Source organism: Agelaius tricolor, unplaced genomic scaffold (genome assembly GCF_023055355.1).
Source record: "Agelaius tricolor isolate 1412-34295 unplaced genomic scaffold, bAgeTri1.0.p SCAF_4, whole genome shotgun sequence".
In the NCBI taxonomy this organism is placed as follows: domain Eukaryota; kingdom Metazoa; phylum Chordata; class Aves; order Passeriformes; family Icteridae; genus Agelaius; species Agelaius tricolor.
The window spans coordinates 34960969-34980743 of NW_027269264.1; the positions used below are offsets into that span (position 1 = coordinate 34960969).

Consider the following 19775-nt stretch of genomic DNA (forward strand, 5'->3'; position numbering starts at 1 on the left):
GGGTGCAGGAGAGAGTCTATTGCAAGGGATGGTGACATGCTGGGGGAGGAAACCTCCTTGCAAATGGCCTTCCTTACTTTAGATGGCTCCCAGCTGTCACTGCTCTTCTCTCCTGTGCTGTCCTCAGAGTGTGCCTGGTTTTTGCTCTGCAGGGAGAAAATTAGAAAGGCAGAGTTAAAATAGCCTGATACAGTCAGGATGAGTGTGTTCCTTTTTGAATTCAATGTTTGAAAACAGTAGTGGGCTCCTTGGATTGCTTATTGAGATTTGTAGTGGAAATAAGAGCTCAAGGCAGGCCAGTTTCCATGTAAGCATTGGTTAAATTCTCTTACCTTGTAACTCAAAAGGAAGCTGAAAGGTTGAATATTTTGTCTTATAACATCTTTATAAGGTTTTTATCCTGGATTGCAAAGAATGTTATCCTTTGTGATCATCTTGCCATGGTTCTATTTTTAGCACAGTGTATGTGTTTTTGTACAGATTTGGGTTTCAGAAGGCAGAGTGATTCTCTCTTTGGCTTGAGGTATGCATTTGGATTCACCTTCAGCCTGTAGTCTAAGTCTTGTGCATCCAGAGTTAGCCTAACTACCAGGCAATAGACACTTCAGCTCATTCCTCTTCATCCTGCCCTCTCCTGTCCACCTGGGCACTTAATCAGATTTACCACCATTCACAACCCAGGTTCTAGTGCAGAAGACTTTAAAAAACAGCTGGAGATTTCAAGTACCTTTCATGTGTTAATCTTGCAATGTGTGTGATTTTTCTCTTGTAAGGGAGTAATTGTTTCTGCTTGATTAACAGTATTAACTACCTGTATTATACTGGCATAATCCTGAGATGATTAACTTCGGTGCTTAAAACTGGCAAAAAGTTCTGAAGCTTGTGTATAAACTTAAAGTTCAGTTTACACTTCAGTGTAGTTTGTTCGCTTACACCAGAGGACAGAAGTATTAAAATGAAATAATCATGACATCACCACTGGGAGAACAAACTTGAAACACTTAGGTTTTTGTGGGGGTGTTTTGGAATATTTTTTGTGTGGAAAACTGAAGTAAGGAGAGACAAATTCATTTCCTGAATAACAACAAAATGAAACTGCGGTGCTATTGGTAAGCTGTCCTTGTAATAGCGGTCTACTCCTCTGCCTAGTAATCTAAGACAAGGTACAGTTTGTCTGTCTGGCTAGTCAAGCATCTGCACAGTGTGGGTTTTCCTTTTGCCCGCAGACCTGCAGAGCATTCTCTACATTTTCCTGTTTGGGCTTCATGAAGGAGATGTAAACTGGGAAGTGAATTGTCTATTTCTGAAGGAACTCTATGTGACAAGTAGCATTATCTCTTTGACATTAAGCCAGGTACGAAGTGCTTTTAATCATAGGCAGCTGATGATGTTGTAATTTTTGAGTAAAGTTTGGTATTTGGATGTCTAAATAGAGTATTGGTCTAGTTCCAATTGAGTTTTTTATTAAAAGTTAATTGGAACCTTTCTGAAAGGTGCTGCATTTGGTGCAGAAGGGACTGGAATCTTCTGTTTATCCACAAAATGTTCAGTGTTGAAAAAATTTCACCATTCTTACCTTGATCCTCATTTCTGCAAAGTGTTGTGATGCTGCTCTGACAGCACTCCTCTCTTAATGGTAAGCTTAATGAAAGGAAAGTAGTTTCCATGTCAGCTCAGATCTAGGCTCCTTTGAAGGGGCTAGTATGGAGGACGTGGGTTCTGTCCTCTTGCCCTGGCACAGTGAAGACCTAATGTGATGGCTTTTCAGGCCTGTCTTTCTAAAAGCTCAGTGGTATTCAGAAATGGACAAGGTTCACCAGCTCACTTCGTGTAGGATGGTGAACAGTGTATAGGTATTGTTGATAATTACCAATTTAAAATTGGTTTGACCAAGTAATCCAAAGTTTGTTAGCTTTGGTGGGAAAATTGCTTCATTTTCATCACTTCAAAAGCTTTTCTTTCCTCCCCACTGGCTCCATCTACTGTGTCTGAGGATACATGTGGAATTTCAGATGTCTTCCAAGTGGATTCTCATGAGTTCATAGTAGCCAGAAATTGCCAGTTGACTCAATACACCTTGAACTGGTGAGGAGCATTCCAAAAATAGCAAACAAAATGAGAGCTTATTACTGGCACATTAAAAAACAAATGGTTTCAAAAGTTCAGTATACAGTAGTTGTATATTTTTATATCTCTGTTTAAAACTTTAGTTTCAGTTATAACCTTCTTAATTTATAAAAGTATAAAACCTAAGTTTACAGCTGTTTAATTTGCTTAACAAATAATGTTTAGTTCATCACATTTCCCCCCTCCACAGTTCAAAGGCAGCCTCCTCCCTTGTGCTGGTTAGATTTCTTATTGCAATTTTGTTTGAATGTGACAAATGGTATTTGATGCCTTCATGGAGTTGAGGTCTATCAGTAGGCACTGGCCATGATAAAGCCTTTGAGGAAGGAAGCTTCTTAACTCACTGATTTCTCTGACAAAACTTCCTAGTTGTCATCAAGGATTATGGTTGTTATACTTGTTATACTTGTCTTCCTTTGATTTTGGCTACTTGTTTTGTGTTCCCTGCATATCCCCCAGCTCAAGTGTCTGAATACAGGTCCCTGCTCCCACCACAAAATAAAATGGGGTTTCCTTCATTTGGGAAAATGGCAGGAGTGTGAAGGGTGTATGTTTATCCTGTGGAAAACTACAGTCCTGCTCAACCTCTTTTCTCTGACTTCTGCTGATGGCAGGATGACTGGGAAAGACTCCTTTGGTCAGGTCTGGTATCAGGAGCTATTCTGGCTTCTTACAAATCCTATAGTGTTCCAGGTGTTAGTGTTCAAACTTTCCTTTTACAGGTGCAGCATTGGTTCAGTTTGGTGCCTAGGTATTGTGTAAGGGATCTGAGAAAATGAAACATAACTCATTAGTCCTTTTATGGAGGCACTGATTTTTATACTTCATAAAATGTGAAGTTTATCTTCTGTGTTGAAAACAGAAGACAAGCCAAATCTGATCAATTGGTTTTGAAAGATACTCTATTCGTTTACAAATGAAGTATTTTGTACTAATTTTTAACCTGCTCCTTTAGAAATGTGTAGAAGCTGCAACAGAGCAGAAAGCTGAGTCACTAAAAGCATCCAGAGGAATTTAATTTTATTTTCATCAACTAATCTACCCACTCATATCTATCTGTGTAAACTAATTACTTTTTTAATTAGGTAGCCTTTTTGATTGCTTATGGAGAGCTGTGGTGAAATTTACTGCTAATTATGCAGGGGCAGAAGGAGGCCTCTGGATTGTTAGGAAAGATGAGAAAATTTTATTTCCTTTTGTTGAAATGGAGAGCAAGTAGTAATTGATACATAAATAATATGCTTATTTTTCCAATTTCAACCTATTCAGCCTCTGTTAACCTTATTACTTGAGGCTCTTTCAGTGGGTTATTGGGTTTCCTTCCCTGTAATGTAACATCTACAGTAACTTCAGAACACTAAGAAAATGAAACTGTTGTAGAAGTTTTTTTCTTTCTTTTAAAGGTAATCTTAATGTTGAGCGGTTCTAGAGTGGTGATGTTTGCCCTGAAATGCTGGCTGCTGAGATTTGCTAGCAAGCACTCTGCACAGTTCAAGAGCTGGTTTTTTTACTGTGGTTGAATTTGTGTTCAGAAAACTGGGGAAGGTGGCAATTATGGATCCCTTTCGCCATCACCTCTGAAGTCCTAAGCCCATAATTTGGATTTATTGTGAGCCTCCCGTTACATGTGGTAACAGAGCATAGCCAAGACTGCACATGGAAGAGAACCCAGAAGTGGTTCTCCTTTGTATTTTCTGTTCAGTGTCCTTAGAAGTGGGTTCCCTGAGAGATGAGATGGGAGAAGGGTTGTTAAGATGGTTAGGCCATAGAGAAAACATTTTCTTCTTTGAACTAAATTTGCTACTTCCCTTGCAGTTTTTTACAGCAGGCCTCACAGTTCACTTCTTACCTTGCAAGTTCCATCCTTCTGATTTCAGCTGCACTTCAAACTTGCTTCCTATCTTTGCCCTGAATGAGCTCATTTGTGCACAAATTAACACATAAAATAAAATGACAAGTGGGAACCTGAGGTACTTTTGACCATTGTGTGTGTTTGATAAGTGTTCAGAAATGTGAATAGGAAGTGGAAAGTCAGAAAAAAATGAGTTAATCTGGTCCTTTCATTAAGGAAGACCATTTTCACCTTCTTTGTGTCCTGTGTTGTAATGTGCAGTGCAACATCTGAAAAGTCAGGTAGGTATCACTGAATTGTCTCCTTTGAGGGGACTCTGGGGATCTCCTCTGTGCTGTATTCAAAGTCATTAATTTCAGCTGTGTAACAACTCTATTGTATTTTTGAGTGAGAAGTGTTATTGAGAAACTATGAATGCTTATCCACCTTTTGATGCTTTTCCCTAATGTGTAAATATGAGGCAGGATCAGTGGTCCCTGTGTCATGAGTGACTGAGCTGCCTGGTCAAGAGAAGACCTCTAGGAAGGCAGCTCAAACAGCCTCCATGGACAGTCTCTTCTAGAGCTTCATTTGTCTTAGTTGTTTCTTAAGGAAGGAACCTGTCAAATACTTTTACCCCTCACTGTAACTCAAGCTCATTGCATCTTACTCTGTCTGCCAAGAAAAATTTATTATTTTCCTCTGTAATTCTGTTTACACTTGAAGATTATTACCACTGCTACCCTCAGTACTTTCCAGGCTAAAATGTCTGGATTTGTTCCTTCTTTTGCACAGACCATTTTTCAGTCTTTTTCACAGTTTTCACTGTTTTCCTCTCAATCCTTATTTGTTCATCTCTTTTAGTTGCAGCTTCTAGATAAAACCTTTCTAATAAAAAGGGGAGTGTAAAGGTTGTTGGCCGTGTCTTATGAGCTAAACTAATGTTTTGCATGTAATACACTAAAATTCTTCTATATCTCTCAGAAATGGTGTCCAGCATTGACTTTTTCCTATGTTGGTGCAGTAGAAAATTGCTGCTGCCATGTGTAAGTCTGCTTTATTTTCTTATTTAAATGTGTCCTTACTAAAATAAGTATTTTAAATTTTCTCCAGTTTGTCAGGAACCTTTTGTTTTCTGATACTGTCCTTGAAGATACTGAACACCCTTGTATCACCTACATATTAAATGCACAGACTTGCTATTCTACTTCTTTCGTCATACAGGTCTGTTGAAGAGAACTGTACCTTTTGGGATGATCAGCCCATCCAATTTTAGTAGTAAATTCTTGGTGATTGCTCAGTCTTAAGGAGCTGTGCAGCCAGCCACCTGTCACACTAATGTGGCAATTCTGAGGACCTCAGTCTATTAGGAGGAAGTATGGCTCAGTAATTGAGCCTCTTCCTTGACCTGAACCTCTTGAGTTAAACCAAGGACCCCCACCCCTCATGCCCCAAGTGTTAGAACACAGATTGACTGCAGCTCCCTTGAAAGGTTTCGCCAGAGATGGGGAAGGTGGGTTGCCAAAACAAGATATTTGTTACAGGGAAATAGAAAAGCTCTGTGTGGTTTATGCTTTTTGTGGATTTCACCCAAAATACTTGTGCACATTTAGCTCTTTCCTTCTCCTAAAGGATGTTGGCAGTCTGAAAACATGCTGCCTTCAGAAGTTAAGACAGTTCCAGAGGCATCTGGAGACAGTATTTTCAGGTGTGAACATACCTTGATTTTGAAGCTGGCTACTTCCTGTACTACAGAACATGTTCATTTTTAGAGAATTTAGTAGTAGGGCAGAGTATCATCTTGGTCCATGATGCAGTAATAGGGAGCTAGGAAATGGCTTGTACAGAGACATATTAGGCAAACATGAGAAACCACTCACCCTAGAAACTACTGCACTAAGAAACATTTCCTAAAGTTTGTGTGGTAGTTCAAGGCCATGTGACTTCCATTCTAAATGCTGCCTTAAGCCATGTCACAATCCTACTTCCCTTCAGCCACTATAGGTCACACCTGTTTAGCTTTCATATGCATTTTTTGTGGTAGTCAGCAACTGCACATAATTTTTATTTGGGCTTGTTTTCCAGAAGTGTGTATTCTTTCTTCTTCTGAAGAGCAATTTTTATTTTAAACCCTACTTTACCCAGCAGACTTGGCATCTCCCTACACTTCTTTTCAGCTCAGCATTTATTCACCATACTCCACTCAATGGCTGCAAGCAGACTCATGCTGCAGTCTTTCAGCTGTGACACACTTTGTGCACTCCAGCCACCTTTCCCAGTGGAGGTCACAAACTGGTCATTCAGCTGGGTGAATGAGTGTCCAAAGACGGATATTTTCCTCAGTAGCACTTCATATGTGCTGTGACCCAGGCAGTGTCTGCTTGGCACTTCCATGTCTAGAACACAATGCTGGTAAGAAGTCAGGCATGTTCTCTTATGGAACTGTACTGTCAAAACAGGTTTCACCTCTTAGCCCTCTGTGGTACTGGTCTGGGGTCACTTCAAAAGTAGATCATTCTGACTGATCCAATCAGGAATCTTTTGGTGTTGATCTTCCAGAGCAGTGCTTAACAGTGATGAAGAAGTAGACATTACTCTAAATGTGCTTAAGGTACATAAGTAAGTACTGAAACAGCAGTTTACTCAAACTCAGGCAAATTAACAAAGAATTTTATTGAATATTCAATTTAGCACCACACAAAAGGTACACTGTGCTTTGTGTTGCCTTTAAGAAACATGCCAGAACACTTTCAAACTAGAAAAACTAATGTAAAAAGCTTCCTTGTTTATCAACAGAACTTACTATTTGCTTTAGAGAAGCTACTCTGAAAAAAACCACAGCTTTTGTACATAATGTTTTAATGGTCTTCTGGGCAGACTAAGTGTTGTTCCCTTACCCATTAGTTCCCCTTAGCTCTCTTTTGTGTCTTGGGGTTTGAATTTTGTTAAAAAAAAAATCAGTTAGGCCAAAGTGCTCTCAAGAAAAGCATTCAGTCCAGAACTCTTATTAGCAGATGCAACTCACAATATACTAGTCACCTGCTAAATCCTGTTTCCCGAAAAGCAGAAGAATTTTGATGCATGGAAGTTGTATGAATTGGGCTCAACTTAGTGCCATGCACATTGAGAAAGATCTGGAGTCAGCTTTTGCCTTGGACTCAAAAGTAAACAAGGAGTACATACTTGATAAAACTACAGAAAAATTGCGCCATAAAAAAAAGGTAGGTGACTGGGAAGGGTTATTTGCTCTACCTTCTCTTTCAGTATAGATTTTTATGCTGTAATGTATATTATTTCAAATATAAGGTGCTTCTGAAGCCCATGTTGGGGTTGGAACTAGATGGAACCTTTCCAACCCAAACTATTCTATAAAGATGTTTCATTCTTAAGTAATTAGTGGTCCCTCACATAGCCAAACTTTGTTTCTTAGCCTGAACTGTTAAGTTCTCTATATTAACTAATACACTTACTTTAAATGGGCTTTATTTTTCTTTTTTTTTTAATTGAGGTGAACTGGAAATATATCTATTTTGCCCGAATATGGAACACACAAATGTTTCAGAATATTCTTTATTTGATGCACCTTGCAGTTAGAGAAAGCTCAGTTTGCATAAAGGGAACTTTAGCAAGTCAACAAAAGTAGTAGAGCCATAGTCAAATGAAACTGTGGAATGGACCCCGTGCTAATGCATATAAGGAGAGAACTGGAAAACAGCTAGGCTTCCAGCTTCACTGACTCCAGTATGGAACGTGCTTCTTTATACTCTTCAGCTTCTTCCAATTCTTTTTCATTTTCCTGTAATCAAAAGCAACATTTTTGAGTACCCTGAAAATAACCGTTGTGGGATTAAATTTAAGAAGGTAAAAACTGCTAACAAATAAGGAGAAAGCTGAGGTACTCTACAATATTTCTGTCTTACTGGTAGCATCTTCTTACAGGTCTCAAGTGGATGGACTACGAAACGGGCTGGGAGAGCCGAGTCCCTCCCACTGTAAGTAAAGATCAGGTTCATGACAACCTGAGGAACCTGAATGTGAGATACCTAAGTCTGTTGGACCTGACAAGATGCTTCCCAGAGTCCTGGAGAATTGCCTGATGCAGTTGCCATGCTCCTCTCCATGACATTTGAAAAGCCATGGCAGTCAGGTGAAGTCCTTATAGACTGCAAAAAGGGAATTATCATTGTGGACTATATGGTCCCCCACAACATCCTTCTCCCTAAATTGAAGAGAAGTGGATTTGATGGGTGGGCTCTTCACTGGATAAGGAATTAGCTGGATGGTCACAGCCAGAGAACTGGTCAGTGACTCAATGTTTGGATGGAGATCAGCAACCAGCGATGTCCTTTAGGGCGCTGTATGGTGAACAGTGTTATTTAATATCTTCATTAATGATACAGAAAGTGAGATCCATAAATGCGCAGATAACACCATCAGCTACTCAAGCTGAGTAGCTCAGCTGATGCAACTGAGAAATGGGATGCTATCCAGAGGAACTGGACAAGCTTGAGAAGTGGGCCCATGGAAAAATTCATGTGTTTTAACAAGGCCATTGTGCAAGGTGCTGCCCATGGGTCAGAGCAGCCCTGGTACCAGCCCAGGCTGGGGATGAACAGATCCCAGCAGCCCTGCCCAGAAGGAATTGGGGGTGCTGGTGGCTGAGGCTGGACATGACCCAGCCATGGGCACTCCCAGCCCAGAGAGCCACACGTGTCCTGGGCTGCATCCAGAGCAGGGTGGGCAGCAGGGCCAGGGAGGGGATTCTGCCCCTCTGCCCTGCCCTGCTGAGACCCCACCTGCAGGGCTGCATCAGCTCTGGGCTCCCAGCACAGGAAGGACAGGGACCTGCTGGAGGGAGTCCAGAGGAGGCCACAGAGATGGTCAGAGAGCTGGAGCACTTTCCTTTCTGGACAGGCTGAAAGTTGGGTTTGTAAAGCCTACAAGAAAGACAGGGACAGACTTTTTAGTAGGGCCTGTTGTGACAGGACAAGCAGTGATGGTTTTAAACTAAAGGAGAATAGATTCAGGCTAGATAAAAAGAAGAAGTTTTTTACAGTGGAGGGTGGTGAAGAACTGGGACAGGTTGCCTAAAGAGGTGGTAGGCATCACATCCATGTAAACACTCAGTGTCAGGCTGGATGGGACTCTAAGCAACCAGATATAGTTGAAGATGTTCCTGGTCATTGCAAGGGAGTTGGAACAGATGATCTTTGAAGGTTCATTCCAACCCAAACCGTTCTATGAAATGAGGAATATATAATTTTTGAAAACACACATTCTGTGTTACTCAAAGCACAGGTAAATTCTTTTGTCCTGCTTAAGGTCCCAGATAGTGGCTGTCATATGCAAGTGGATTTGACCTATGCATACCTTTATTTGGTAAGTGTTGAATATCTAAAACCAAGGGACGAGTAAAAACAAACTTCAGATTAAGAGTACTCTTAGAAAAATGCTTAAGTAGACTGACAATTGAAAAACATACTAGGATACAGTACATTTCAATAAATGCATTGAAGGTGAGCTAAGCACAGAAAGAAACACATGAAGACTTCCAAATTCTTAACAGCAGTAGTAACTGTCCCCATTCCTTGTTTTAGGTTTGCATACTATGGATCAACAGCAACATTTTTGCACACCACTGAAATTTAGACTAACTGTTCAGTAACTAGATGAGCGACAAAAAGACCCTAAATCCTGCCAGGTACTGAGAATTTATTTTGGCAAACAGTAGAGGCAGACTGCCTGAGATTAGGACACCTTGACTTTTCCATTAAAAAAGTATTTGCATTTTAGCCATCACTATATCTGGGACATAATTTAGGATGTTTATTTTTAGCCTCACAATACCATTTATTGTGCACCAACATGTGTAGCTGAATTCTTGATGAGAAGGCAGCTTTTAAAATAAGCATTATCATCTCCAAACATAGTATAGGTTCAGTGAATCTATTTGTACAACATACTCCTTATTCCTAAAGGTATTTTTATCTTAAAAAGCAGGGCAGTACTGCTCACTTCATAAAACATTAAGCAATACTCAGCAAGGACTTCTCTGACTTGTCCATAGCATAATAGGAGTAGTAACCAAAGTACCTGACAATTTCAGTTCTGTACAAGCATATTATATACATTTATACTATCTATAAAACCTAAAGTAAGTGAACTGATTTTTCTCATGAGGGAACTAGGACAGGAGTTCTGAGTCCATTTTCACAGTCTGGGATAAGTGTATGTTCAATGTACATTACATTAAGGACAGCTTCTAACACACACACAAAGTCTCCACAGACTGAAGACCAAGTCTGCAAAGACTGCTATCCAAAGCAAAAACTGGTATCTTATAGGATGCTGGTCTTGGGACCTACAGAAAATTCTTTAATCCAGTTTTTATTTGCTGCAGTTGTTTATCCAGGAACTGCAGCACTTCTTCATCAGTTGGGGTGTGATGCAATACTCACTAGTAGTTGAGTAAGCTCTGCATGTGCAACTTCTAGTCTGCGTTGGCAGTCTGGAATCATCATTCGTGACTCTTGTAAGATCTCGATCTGTGAAAATCAGAAGACAATGGAATTAGAATATGTTCCAGATAGAAACATTATCTTGTAGGATAAGTTTTTACTCTAAAAAATCAGCAATCTAGTCATTATCTAGGAACTTCAGAACAATTGCACATATCTTCTGAATAGGCTTCTTTTCTTAAAAGAATTCACTTAGCATAATTGCTTAAAACTCCGTTAATTTACAGCACATTTACTCTATGCATAACTGAATATCAAGTTTTAAGTGCAAGACAGTATTCAGAATAATCTTTCCCTTGGCCAAAAAGTACAGCTTAGTAAGGTTTTCAGCAGTTGTTAAAAAGTCTATTTAGAACAAACTTTCTCCTGCTGTCATGAAGCAGCTTCATCCAAAAGGGGATCAGCTGGTTATATAAATATCTCCTGCATCTTTTGGGTAATAAAGAAAAAGAATGTTCAGATAATACCCCATAGAGATAATTACTGCATGAAAAAAGTTATTGAGTTATTGATCACATTGTGTGCAGACTGCAGGAGGCTCTGACTGAAAGACAAAGGTAAAGAAAAATGAAAAGCAAAGACCAGCAGGCTCATATTTTTGATGCTTATCATGCATAAAAAGTTATTACATATCCTTGTGCTTCATTTTAGGGGAAAGATTATTCTCACCATGCACTTTGAACAAAATTACTAAACTGGCACCCCACTGAATCTGAAAATCCTGCCACCTCCTAAAGAAAACAACGTCAGTTTTAAGAAAGGGAACATTTATTTCATGGAGCATTTCTGGATCTGAACACCAAACACTGAGAAGAAAAGATGTGCAGAGTTGTTCAGTAATGTTAAATCTATTTAGGAATTAAAATCTGTTAGATATTTAGATATGAAACATCTCCATTCAGGATAACCTGCAACAGAAAGCCTTCTCTTTAAATCGCTTTTTTCTTTCTGCCATTCCTATGTGGTATCATCCTGCTAGTATTAATGCTGCTGTATCAAAAAGTAATTGTAAAAAGATGTTAAGCTGTAGTTAAGAATGCATTTATGTATTCAGAAAGGCTTTGTGTAACAAGATATTATCAGCAAGTTTTTAAGTGTCACTTAAGACCATTTGGTTTTGAGAGAAAAAAACTTTAGTTTCTAATTTTACACTTTAATCAGTCAATGTAACAGCCATAGAATGAGGTGTGCCATAAACTGCATGATATGATGCCTTCTGCTTTATGTAGTAGAATACCTACAGGAGTGAGAATATTCAATAATTACTTCCTTGTGCCACACAGATATGAAATATTTTTGTGTTGTAAAGCTTGTTAAACAGATAATATGAAATTAGTAACTTATTTGATACGTGCCACTAGAGAAGCGACCTGGGAAGGCATGTAAATCTTGACTCTGTAAGCTATAGTCCTGCCTGCTCTAAGAAATAAACAAATCTACCCAAATAATTTGATTCAAAACAATATTTGACTGATTTCCAAATGGCTACCCAAGTTTTATTTATATGTGCCAGTGGTGCAGTGATAAATAAAAATCTGAAAGATGATAAGTCCTAGAACTATATTCAGTAAGTGCAAACAGCTGGAGACTGTTCCGGGAGAACAGGAATTTTGTGCACCCATTATGATTTAACTTCTGCATAAACCAATTTCTTTTCAAAAAATGCGGATAATCTCAGATAAGACTATTTACTTTTACAAATATACATAGTAAAGTAAAAAGTTCAAATAATTATATAAGCTTTTTGACTGGATTTTTAAAAGCGTTTATTCTTTAAATTCTATAAAAATTCTGCCCAAGTTTCAGACGGAACTGTAAGGGTGCCAAGCACGATAGCCACCCAAACTCCAATGCCAGGCACTGCAGCCATTTCCATCCCTGTGACATGCACTGCAGCAACTCATATTCCACTGACCAGACCAGAGCAATTCCAACTCCAGCTAAGACTATTATTCAACCCCAGCCAGCAACTAAGTACCAGGAGCAGCTCACTTGCTCCTGCCCCCAGCCTAGTGGGGAGAAGACAACAGGAAGAAAAGATAAACCTTGTGGGCTGAGATAAGAACAATTTAATAACTTTTAAAAATGCAGTAGTAATAATGAGGGAGGGAGAGATATTAGTTTTATCAGCTTCAAAAAACAGAAGCAGAGTATGTTGATTTGGGTTTTTTTCCCAACTGACCCACATCTAATCAAGAGATTTATAGATATGTAGATCCAAATAATTTGAAAGCAACAAAAAACTCCACCGCAAAATAAAACAAAAAACCCCCAACAAATTCCATAGGGTTCTCCTTGTGCTTAGAAGGACACCCTGATATACTACTGGGTCACAGGTTATAATGCCAGTATTGTTTCACGTGAAAAGAGTGGTGTTCTGAACAGAAAAGGTAGGCTAGAAACCATGACAAATGTAAATGTGTCATATATGTACCAATTACATACACAAAAATTAATATATAGTCTAGCTTTTAAATACTGTCACATAATCACTTGCCTGTTTTCTATTGCACAGATAATCCTAACAGTATGGATCTACTCAAAGATGGCAGAGGTAAGGAAAAGACATGTAGAAAATTGTTTGCTAAAACAAGTGCTACTGGTTTGAACTACTTTTCCTCAAAAAGTCTGTAAAGCACTTGGAATCCATTAACTAATTACAGCCACATCTGGTGGAAGGAGAGGGACTAAAAGAAAAAAAGTAACCTCTAAGTATTACAAAAACCAAAGGTTCCAAAATTTAGTAATTCCACTAATAGCACACAATAAATAATCATGCTAAGGCTACTGGTAGGCTAATCCATATTTGTAGCTTAAATCCACACCATGGCAGTACTTCTCATCTCAGCAGTAAACAGGAGTAGTATCAAGGTACTGGGCCTTGGTAATATCAATGTACTTGGCCAGGATTGTGGTGTAGGGATCTATGGAGTAGTACAGCATAGATAATGTAGCAAGAAGCTAGGCATAGGGAACTCAAAGGAGATACAGCATTAAGGTCAATATGGGCACAAAACCCCCCCCCCCATAAATGCACACAAGAATTGTAGGAAACACAATTTTATGAGTTCTACTTGCTTCCAGGCCCAAAAGAAGCTTGAACCATCCACAAATACAGGATACAACAGCACAATTGCTTTAGGCAAGTTGTCAAATACATTCATCAAAAGACTCCTGAAAGACCTTGCAATAAAAAAACTGGGAAACACAGTTTGGTTTCTACAGTGCTTGAGTGCTTCAAGAAATGGCCATGTGTCAACAATGAACTACCTACCACCTCTAGCATGAAAACTGATGGAGGAGGAGAAAACACTCTAGATGTAATACCTTGGTATTTCAAATGAGTTTTCTTTGCAGCTCCTCTCAGTTAAGATCTAATCCTGTTTCTTCTAAAGCAGATCACTTTAGGTCATTAAAGACATAAAGTCTAGAATCCAAAAGGTACTATATCTACCTAGATAAGAAGGAAAACACTCTTTGGAAAACAGAAGGGGAAAAGGAGGATCACAGTAATGCCTCTTCATAATTTGGTTTCTTTCATAAAGTTTGAATGCGTCTTTAATACCAGGTCTGTGTTAGGGATATTGTATGGTATTTGGTACAGAGAATTCCAAGTTGCTGGCTTTTCGGCAAACAAACTGCGCTTTTGTTAAGGATAGTGTCAAAATATATAAGGAGAAGCATTAGGTCTTCACTTGCATTTCCACTGCAACTTTACCAAGGATCTAGAGCTAGAATTCATAATATTAAACAAAGATCATCTATTCTTAGGGGGCAGAAAAAGTACTTATGCAAATAATCAGACTGATGTAAAACAGCACATTTAATCTAATCTTGCTCAATCTGTGAGAAGAAGGAACTTTGAACCAATCAGGTGGGTGGTTGGAAAGAGCTAAGTATGTAAAAAGCCAACTAACCAGAATATTTCTTTGAGGCTAAAAAGACATTTTAAAAGTTCTAGAACATTACAACCTGCCTTTCAGCAAGAATCCATGAATAACAAGATCAGCAGCAAATTACCATCTTTCACATTATTTTCCAAAACAGCAAATAATTTCCAAATGCCTGTCTTTTTAGCTGTTTCAGAAGGTACTCTTTCACTCAACAAAGCAAGAGAAATATTGCAGTTTTCACAAATACTGGAAAAAAACTGTATGAGCAAGATGTACTTTATATACTCTTAAGTACTTTGGACACGCAGAGATTAAATTCTGTGTTAAATCCACTGGATTTTTAATTCATCTAGAAATAACAAAACTTAAGAAGTAACTTGGAACTGTAGAATTACATTCAAAAAATGGAAAATTTACCACCCACTTATCAGTAAAAATGTTGCCAATTAGCAAAACCACCAGAGTATATCTACAATCCCAGAGAGAGGAAACATAGAGTTGTTGCTTTCCCCCAGCTCACATGTCTCAAAATAAAAGCATGAGCTGTGAAAGGATATTTATTTATATATGAACATCAACAACCACAGAAACACAGAAAGCTACAAGTTTCTAACATTAGAGTTTGCACTTGAATGATACTGTGTGAAAATTCTCTATTAAAGCAGTATTATGAAGTCCTGTGGAAAGTCTTCATGTATTGAGAATTGTTATAACTGAGTAGAAACTAAGACTTCATTAAGTAGAAGACTTCATAAAATCAGTAGGCAGTTAGAACTACACTACTTCTTGCTACCCAGAGAAACTATAAGCAGAACTTGCACCTGGTGGGATAAATCAGAAGTATTTTAATATTTATTACCACAACGAAGTCTTCTTGCAATGGAATCTTCAGCATCTAACAGCATTGCAAGAAAACTGTCCTTTTTGTTTTCCTGGTATTGAATCTGCTTCTCATTAAGCAAGTCCTTCTGGACAGTTCAGGTGAGGGCTAGCATGTAACAATTGCCAACCATCCCAGATGGTCACTGCCTCAGCTAGAGAAGACTTGAGTCCACTGGAACCATGAGTTGTCCCAATGCATAAGGAGTTACAAGAAAAATACTGAATCAAAACCTATTGTTCTAAAAAGGGACTGATCCCTCATTACAGACCAGACATACTCTAAAGACTACATATGCTGTAAGAATGGTATTTTCCACTTTAAAGTGAAATTTTCCGTATTCACTTTTGTATGTAAAACTGTATGTTCTGAGTTATAACTAGAAAGCTAAATGAAAACAGTACTATATCAAGAGAAAGTATTGCTTTTAGGCTTTTTAAGAATCCCTGCCTGAACTCTGGATTGATTTGTGCATGTATAGAAATACATAAATACACACACACACAGACACACAGAGACACACACACACATATATGATTTAGTCAATACCTCAGCTAAACTAATAGTTAAAACTATTCTCCTAGTCTCAAGTAACTGAATTCATTCCCACCCTCCAAATGTTACTTTTCATTACCAAGATAAAGATTACAACTGTATTTTAAGAAATTAGAGATTAACTAGAAGCAATTCTTAAAATGGGTAACTACAGATATTTTTTCTGAAAATGATCTCAAAGTCTTTACTGTATCCAAAATATTGTTCTGAGCAAACTCTCCTGGAACCATATAACTTTCTTTGAAGTCTCCAAATTTTAATAACCTAAAATAATAACTTCCAGAAAGCAAAGTGTGCTGAATAAACAAGAAATGAAAACATCATTGGAGAATCTGATTGCTTTCAAAGTGGATCAGGCAATTTCTGAATGAATCAAGACTGTTTTCTGTGAAGGCTTTTGTCATTGGTCTCTAGAAAGACTTTCAAGTAGTAGGTAACAATTTCAGCAGAAGTTCATAGCCATCACTGGTTTTGACTTTCATGATATCTTGCAGATCACTGTGGAAATACCATGATACAGTCAAATAATCTGATGAATGGACAACACTAAAAATAGGAATTGAACTCATTAGTTTTTGTTAGCACCAGATCTTCAGAAAGGCTGTTGTTTTGTACATCTTCAAGTCTCAGTCTGGTGAGGCAGAAGACGAGTCTGCTCCATAAATACAAATCTTTATTTGTACACAAATTCTTTGTATTTCATTCCCATGGCATAATGAAAGCAAGGCAGGACATACGATATATGAACTGAAATATGAATTTACTAAAAAAGTTGGTTTAACTTTTTCTAGAAAGGCTTTCTCCTATCTTTTGCTAATTTTGTATTTGAATTTTGTTTAACCTATTCTTCCATTGTTTAAAAAAAAATACAGGACTCCACAAGGTTATGTTTATTACTATTAAGTGAAAATAATTTTAGTACAGTTTTGATTTCTGTGAAGATTTGAGATAAAACATCTTGGAAATACTTGGACAAAAAACATTATCAAAAGATAACATAGTTAGTTGAAATAATATGAGGACCACAGTGAAACACAGACATTTCACACTTCTGTAATGAATAAACACCAATCTCCCAAATCCATGTTCCTCTTGTGGGTAGATGTGACACTTTTTCTCCCAAAAGGGTATGTACCAACTGTCTGCAACCACTATCCTTGTGGTAAACCTTCCAAGAAAAAATGTAATCATACTAACAGTGACACTACACTGTACTCTTGAGCAGACCAAAGTACAGCATGCCCCCTCCTAATCTATGACTTCACTACAAACTCCAGCAGCTTCACACTGCTTTCTTTCTCTGAGGTTTGTGATTTTACCAAAAGGATACTAGTGAGTAAAAAAGGATACTCAAGAGCTGAAATGTTTCCCCTTCATATTAAATACTGGGCATTCTCATTTTGCTCTATCATTTCCAGTTAGCAGCAAGTACTTGGTTTACCTACATCCACTGAGACCATGTATTCACTACAGGTTCTCCGTATTTCCAAGAAAGAGTCCATGATGGCCTCACACAGAGTGAGTGACAGTCATTGTGACATGAAGTACTAAGTAATCATATACATATATATAAACTATAATCCTTGCAATTTAACACCTTCAAGAAATTTCTATGGCTGTTTTTATGTCACAATTATAGTCTAATATTTATATAACATGAGTCTAGAAAAAAGTACAGGAGATTCCTCTCTCTGAAGATGACTATGATTAAATGAAAACCAATAAGGATTTTATAAAACAAGATCTAGGAATAGTTTACCTGCTTCTTAATTCCATAATCATCGCATGCTTCAGCTTTCATTTTTTCAATCTTTTCTTCTTGCTGTTTTGCTTCTTTTTCATACATAATTTTTTCTTTTGCCAGCCTGCAATTAACAACCAAGTCATTGTGTTAGTCTCATTCTATTACAGTAAAAAGTAACATCAGTGAAAACAGCCCCCCACTCAAAAGTTACAGGCCTGGAAGATAATACGCAATTTTATACAAAAAGGCTTTTAACCACTGCAAAAAAAACCCCTGTATCTAGGAAATGATAAATTTAGCTATAATATAGAAAGAGTATTTTCTTCACTTGTCTTGATGCCAGTTTGGGGGTCACAGACAAAAGTAACAGTTCCAGAACTTATATTCCAACAAATTTCTTTATTTCCTGTCTTTCAAAGGAAAAGGAATCCATGTTTTAATCATAATAATGGACCCATACTTGGGAGCAGGATGCTTTTTGCTAACAAGCATAAATTCAAGAGCAATAGAAATAAGTTTGAAGGTCAGAGGAATATTAAGCTAGTCTAATATGATGTCCTACTGTAACTATTACATTGCAATCCAATTATCAAACTTTAGTATTTGTTACTGCAATTTTGCTGTTGCATCTCCCACTTTATCACACATATTCATTAGGCATATCTTAGATTATGCAATACTAGATATGAACCAAAGCATCTTTCAGGATCTGAAAAATACTGGAACAGTTTCTCTTCAGCTAGATCAGGAGCAGAACAAACATGGAGATACTTCTGCAGACCTGAAATCGTGCTGAAAAAAATCCTTCCCCAAACAAGGGTAAGATTGACCTATATAAGATTGTTTGAAGGTAATTTAATATCCAAAAGAACATAAGCAGATTCAAGAAGCAAAGAATATATTATACAATGAAAAGAGAATAAATAAAGGTCTGGTAGGGTCTAGTAGAGAGCTTCATGACCACATTAGTGCATCAGTGTTAATTAGTTCATCATTTGTCACAGTTAAGCACCCTACAAGGAGTGCTGAGAATGGATAGAATGCTATTGGGGTGTCAAGAACCCCTGTGAACTGAAGCTGCCACAAAACCACCACTGCAGCTGTATGACAAAAAAAAAAAAAATCCAATGAGAATATACTGATAATGCAACTGCTGGAACTCTCCCTGTTATTTACAAGAGTTTATTTGCTAAAATAGCCCTAAGCCATGGCTCCACAGCAGTCAGTCTAGGTTGGGCTGTAGCAACATGCACCTGAACTTGCTTCAGTCCTCATGGAGTCACACAGCCAGAAAGGGCTGTCAGCCTTACAAAGCATCTTCAGCTGTGTGCAGAGCATGCACTCTGGGTCAATAGACCAGGCCATTTTCTACATGTAAGCCAAGTACCAGCTTTGAGAAGTAGAACTGGAGAAAGACAGGAACCTAATTACTAATAATAAAGACACTAAATGAGTGGCTGTAATTCCAACTACTGGAACTAGTTCCAGTATTAGCATCAGTAAATATTGATTTAATAGAGGATGAGTTAATTGTTTGATCAAGGTTACCTGATTTAATTCCAGACAGTATTAGTTGCTTTGCTACTTTTAGGTTCTAAAAAAGTTCATTTTAATCAACCCATGAAACAGACGACTTTTTCTGAATGAAAACAGCAAATTCCCTCGAGGAGCAAGGGGAGAGGTGTGATTGAACAATGTTTTTATGTGATTCACTTATTGAAATGTGCACCCCATTGGAACTAAAGACAACTTATATTTCTGAATGAAACATTTTACATTATTTTAAATTTTAGCCAAAACAAAAGGTTCAGTGCATGACATTATTTGTATTTTCACATTCACATCTCCTATGCACACCAACTTTTCAAACTGACTGTTCCCTCAAGTCTGTATACTTTCATCAAACAGGGAAAGACTACATGTTCTCACCTAATTTTGAACTTTTGCCTACCTTTCTCACATCTGCATTCTTGAGAATTGCATCTGTATTTATTGACCTATGTCTGTAGTAGCTGTCATGTCACAAGAAATATTCTGCTTTTAAAAAAATATATACAGGAAATATGAAACATGAGAACATTTTCTGTGACAAATTTCCCGCTGGACTTTGTTCAGAACTCAGATTTATCTAAGTTAATGCTCCGCTTATCATTCGTTAAGATTGGGATGTTGATACCTAATGCAATTAAAGAAGTTCTGATTTGAAGACATTTCCTGTACTAGATCC

The 19775-nt window shown here is 37.9% G+C and overlaps 1 protein-coding gene and 1 long non-coding RNA gene across 3 annotated transcripts in view; both read right to left on the reverse strand.

The window, feature by feature from the left end:
* Nucleotides 1-6607: 6607 nt before the first annotated feature.
* Nucleotides 6608-19775, reverse strand: part of TBCA (tubulin folding cofactor A) — a 26076-nt gene continuing 12908 nt past the window's right edge. For both annotated transcript variants that reach the window (XM_071425239.1, XM_071425240.1), the window contains exons 2-4: nucleotides 17564-17669; nucleotides 10417-10503; nucleotides 6608-7754 (exon numbers count right to left, since the gene is read on the reverse strand). In XM_071425239.1, coding sequence (XP_071281340.1) covers nucleotides 7674-7754; nucleotides 10417-10503; nucleotides 17564-17669 — 274 coding nt within the window. In that variant the 3' untranslated portion in view covers nucleotides 6608-7673. The remainder of the gene's footprint in view (nucleotides 7755-10416; nucleotides 10504-17563; nucleotides 17670-19775) is intronic.
* On the reverse strand, nucleotides 8001-10409 carry LOC139589124 (uncharacterized). The gene is made up of 2 exons (XR_011678939.1): nucleotides 8755-10409; nucleotides 8001-8121 (listed from the first exon to the last, which is right to left on the reverse strand). It is a non-coding gene; the product is annotated as an uncharacterized lncRNA (long non-coding RNA).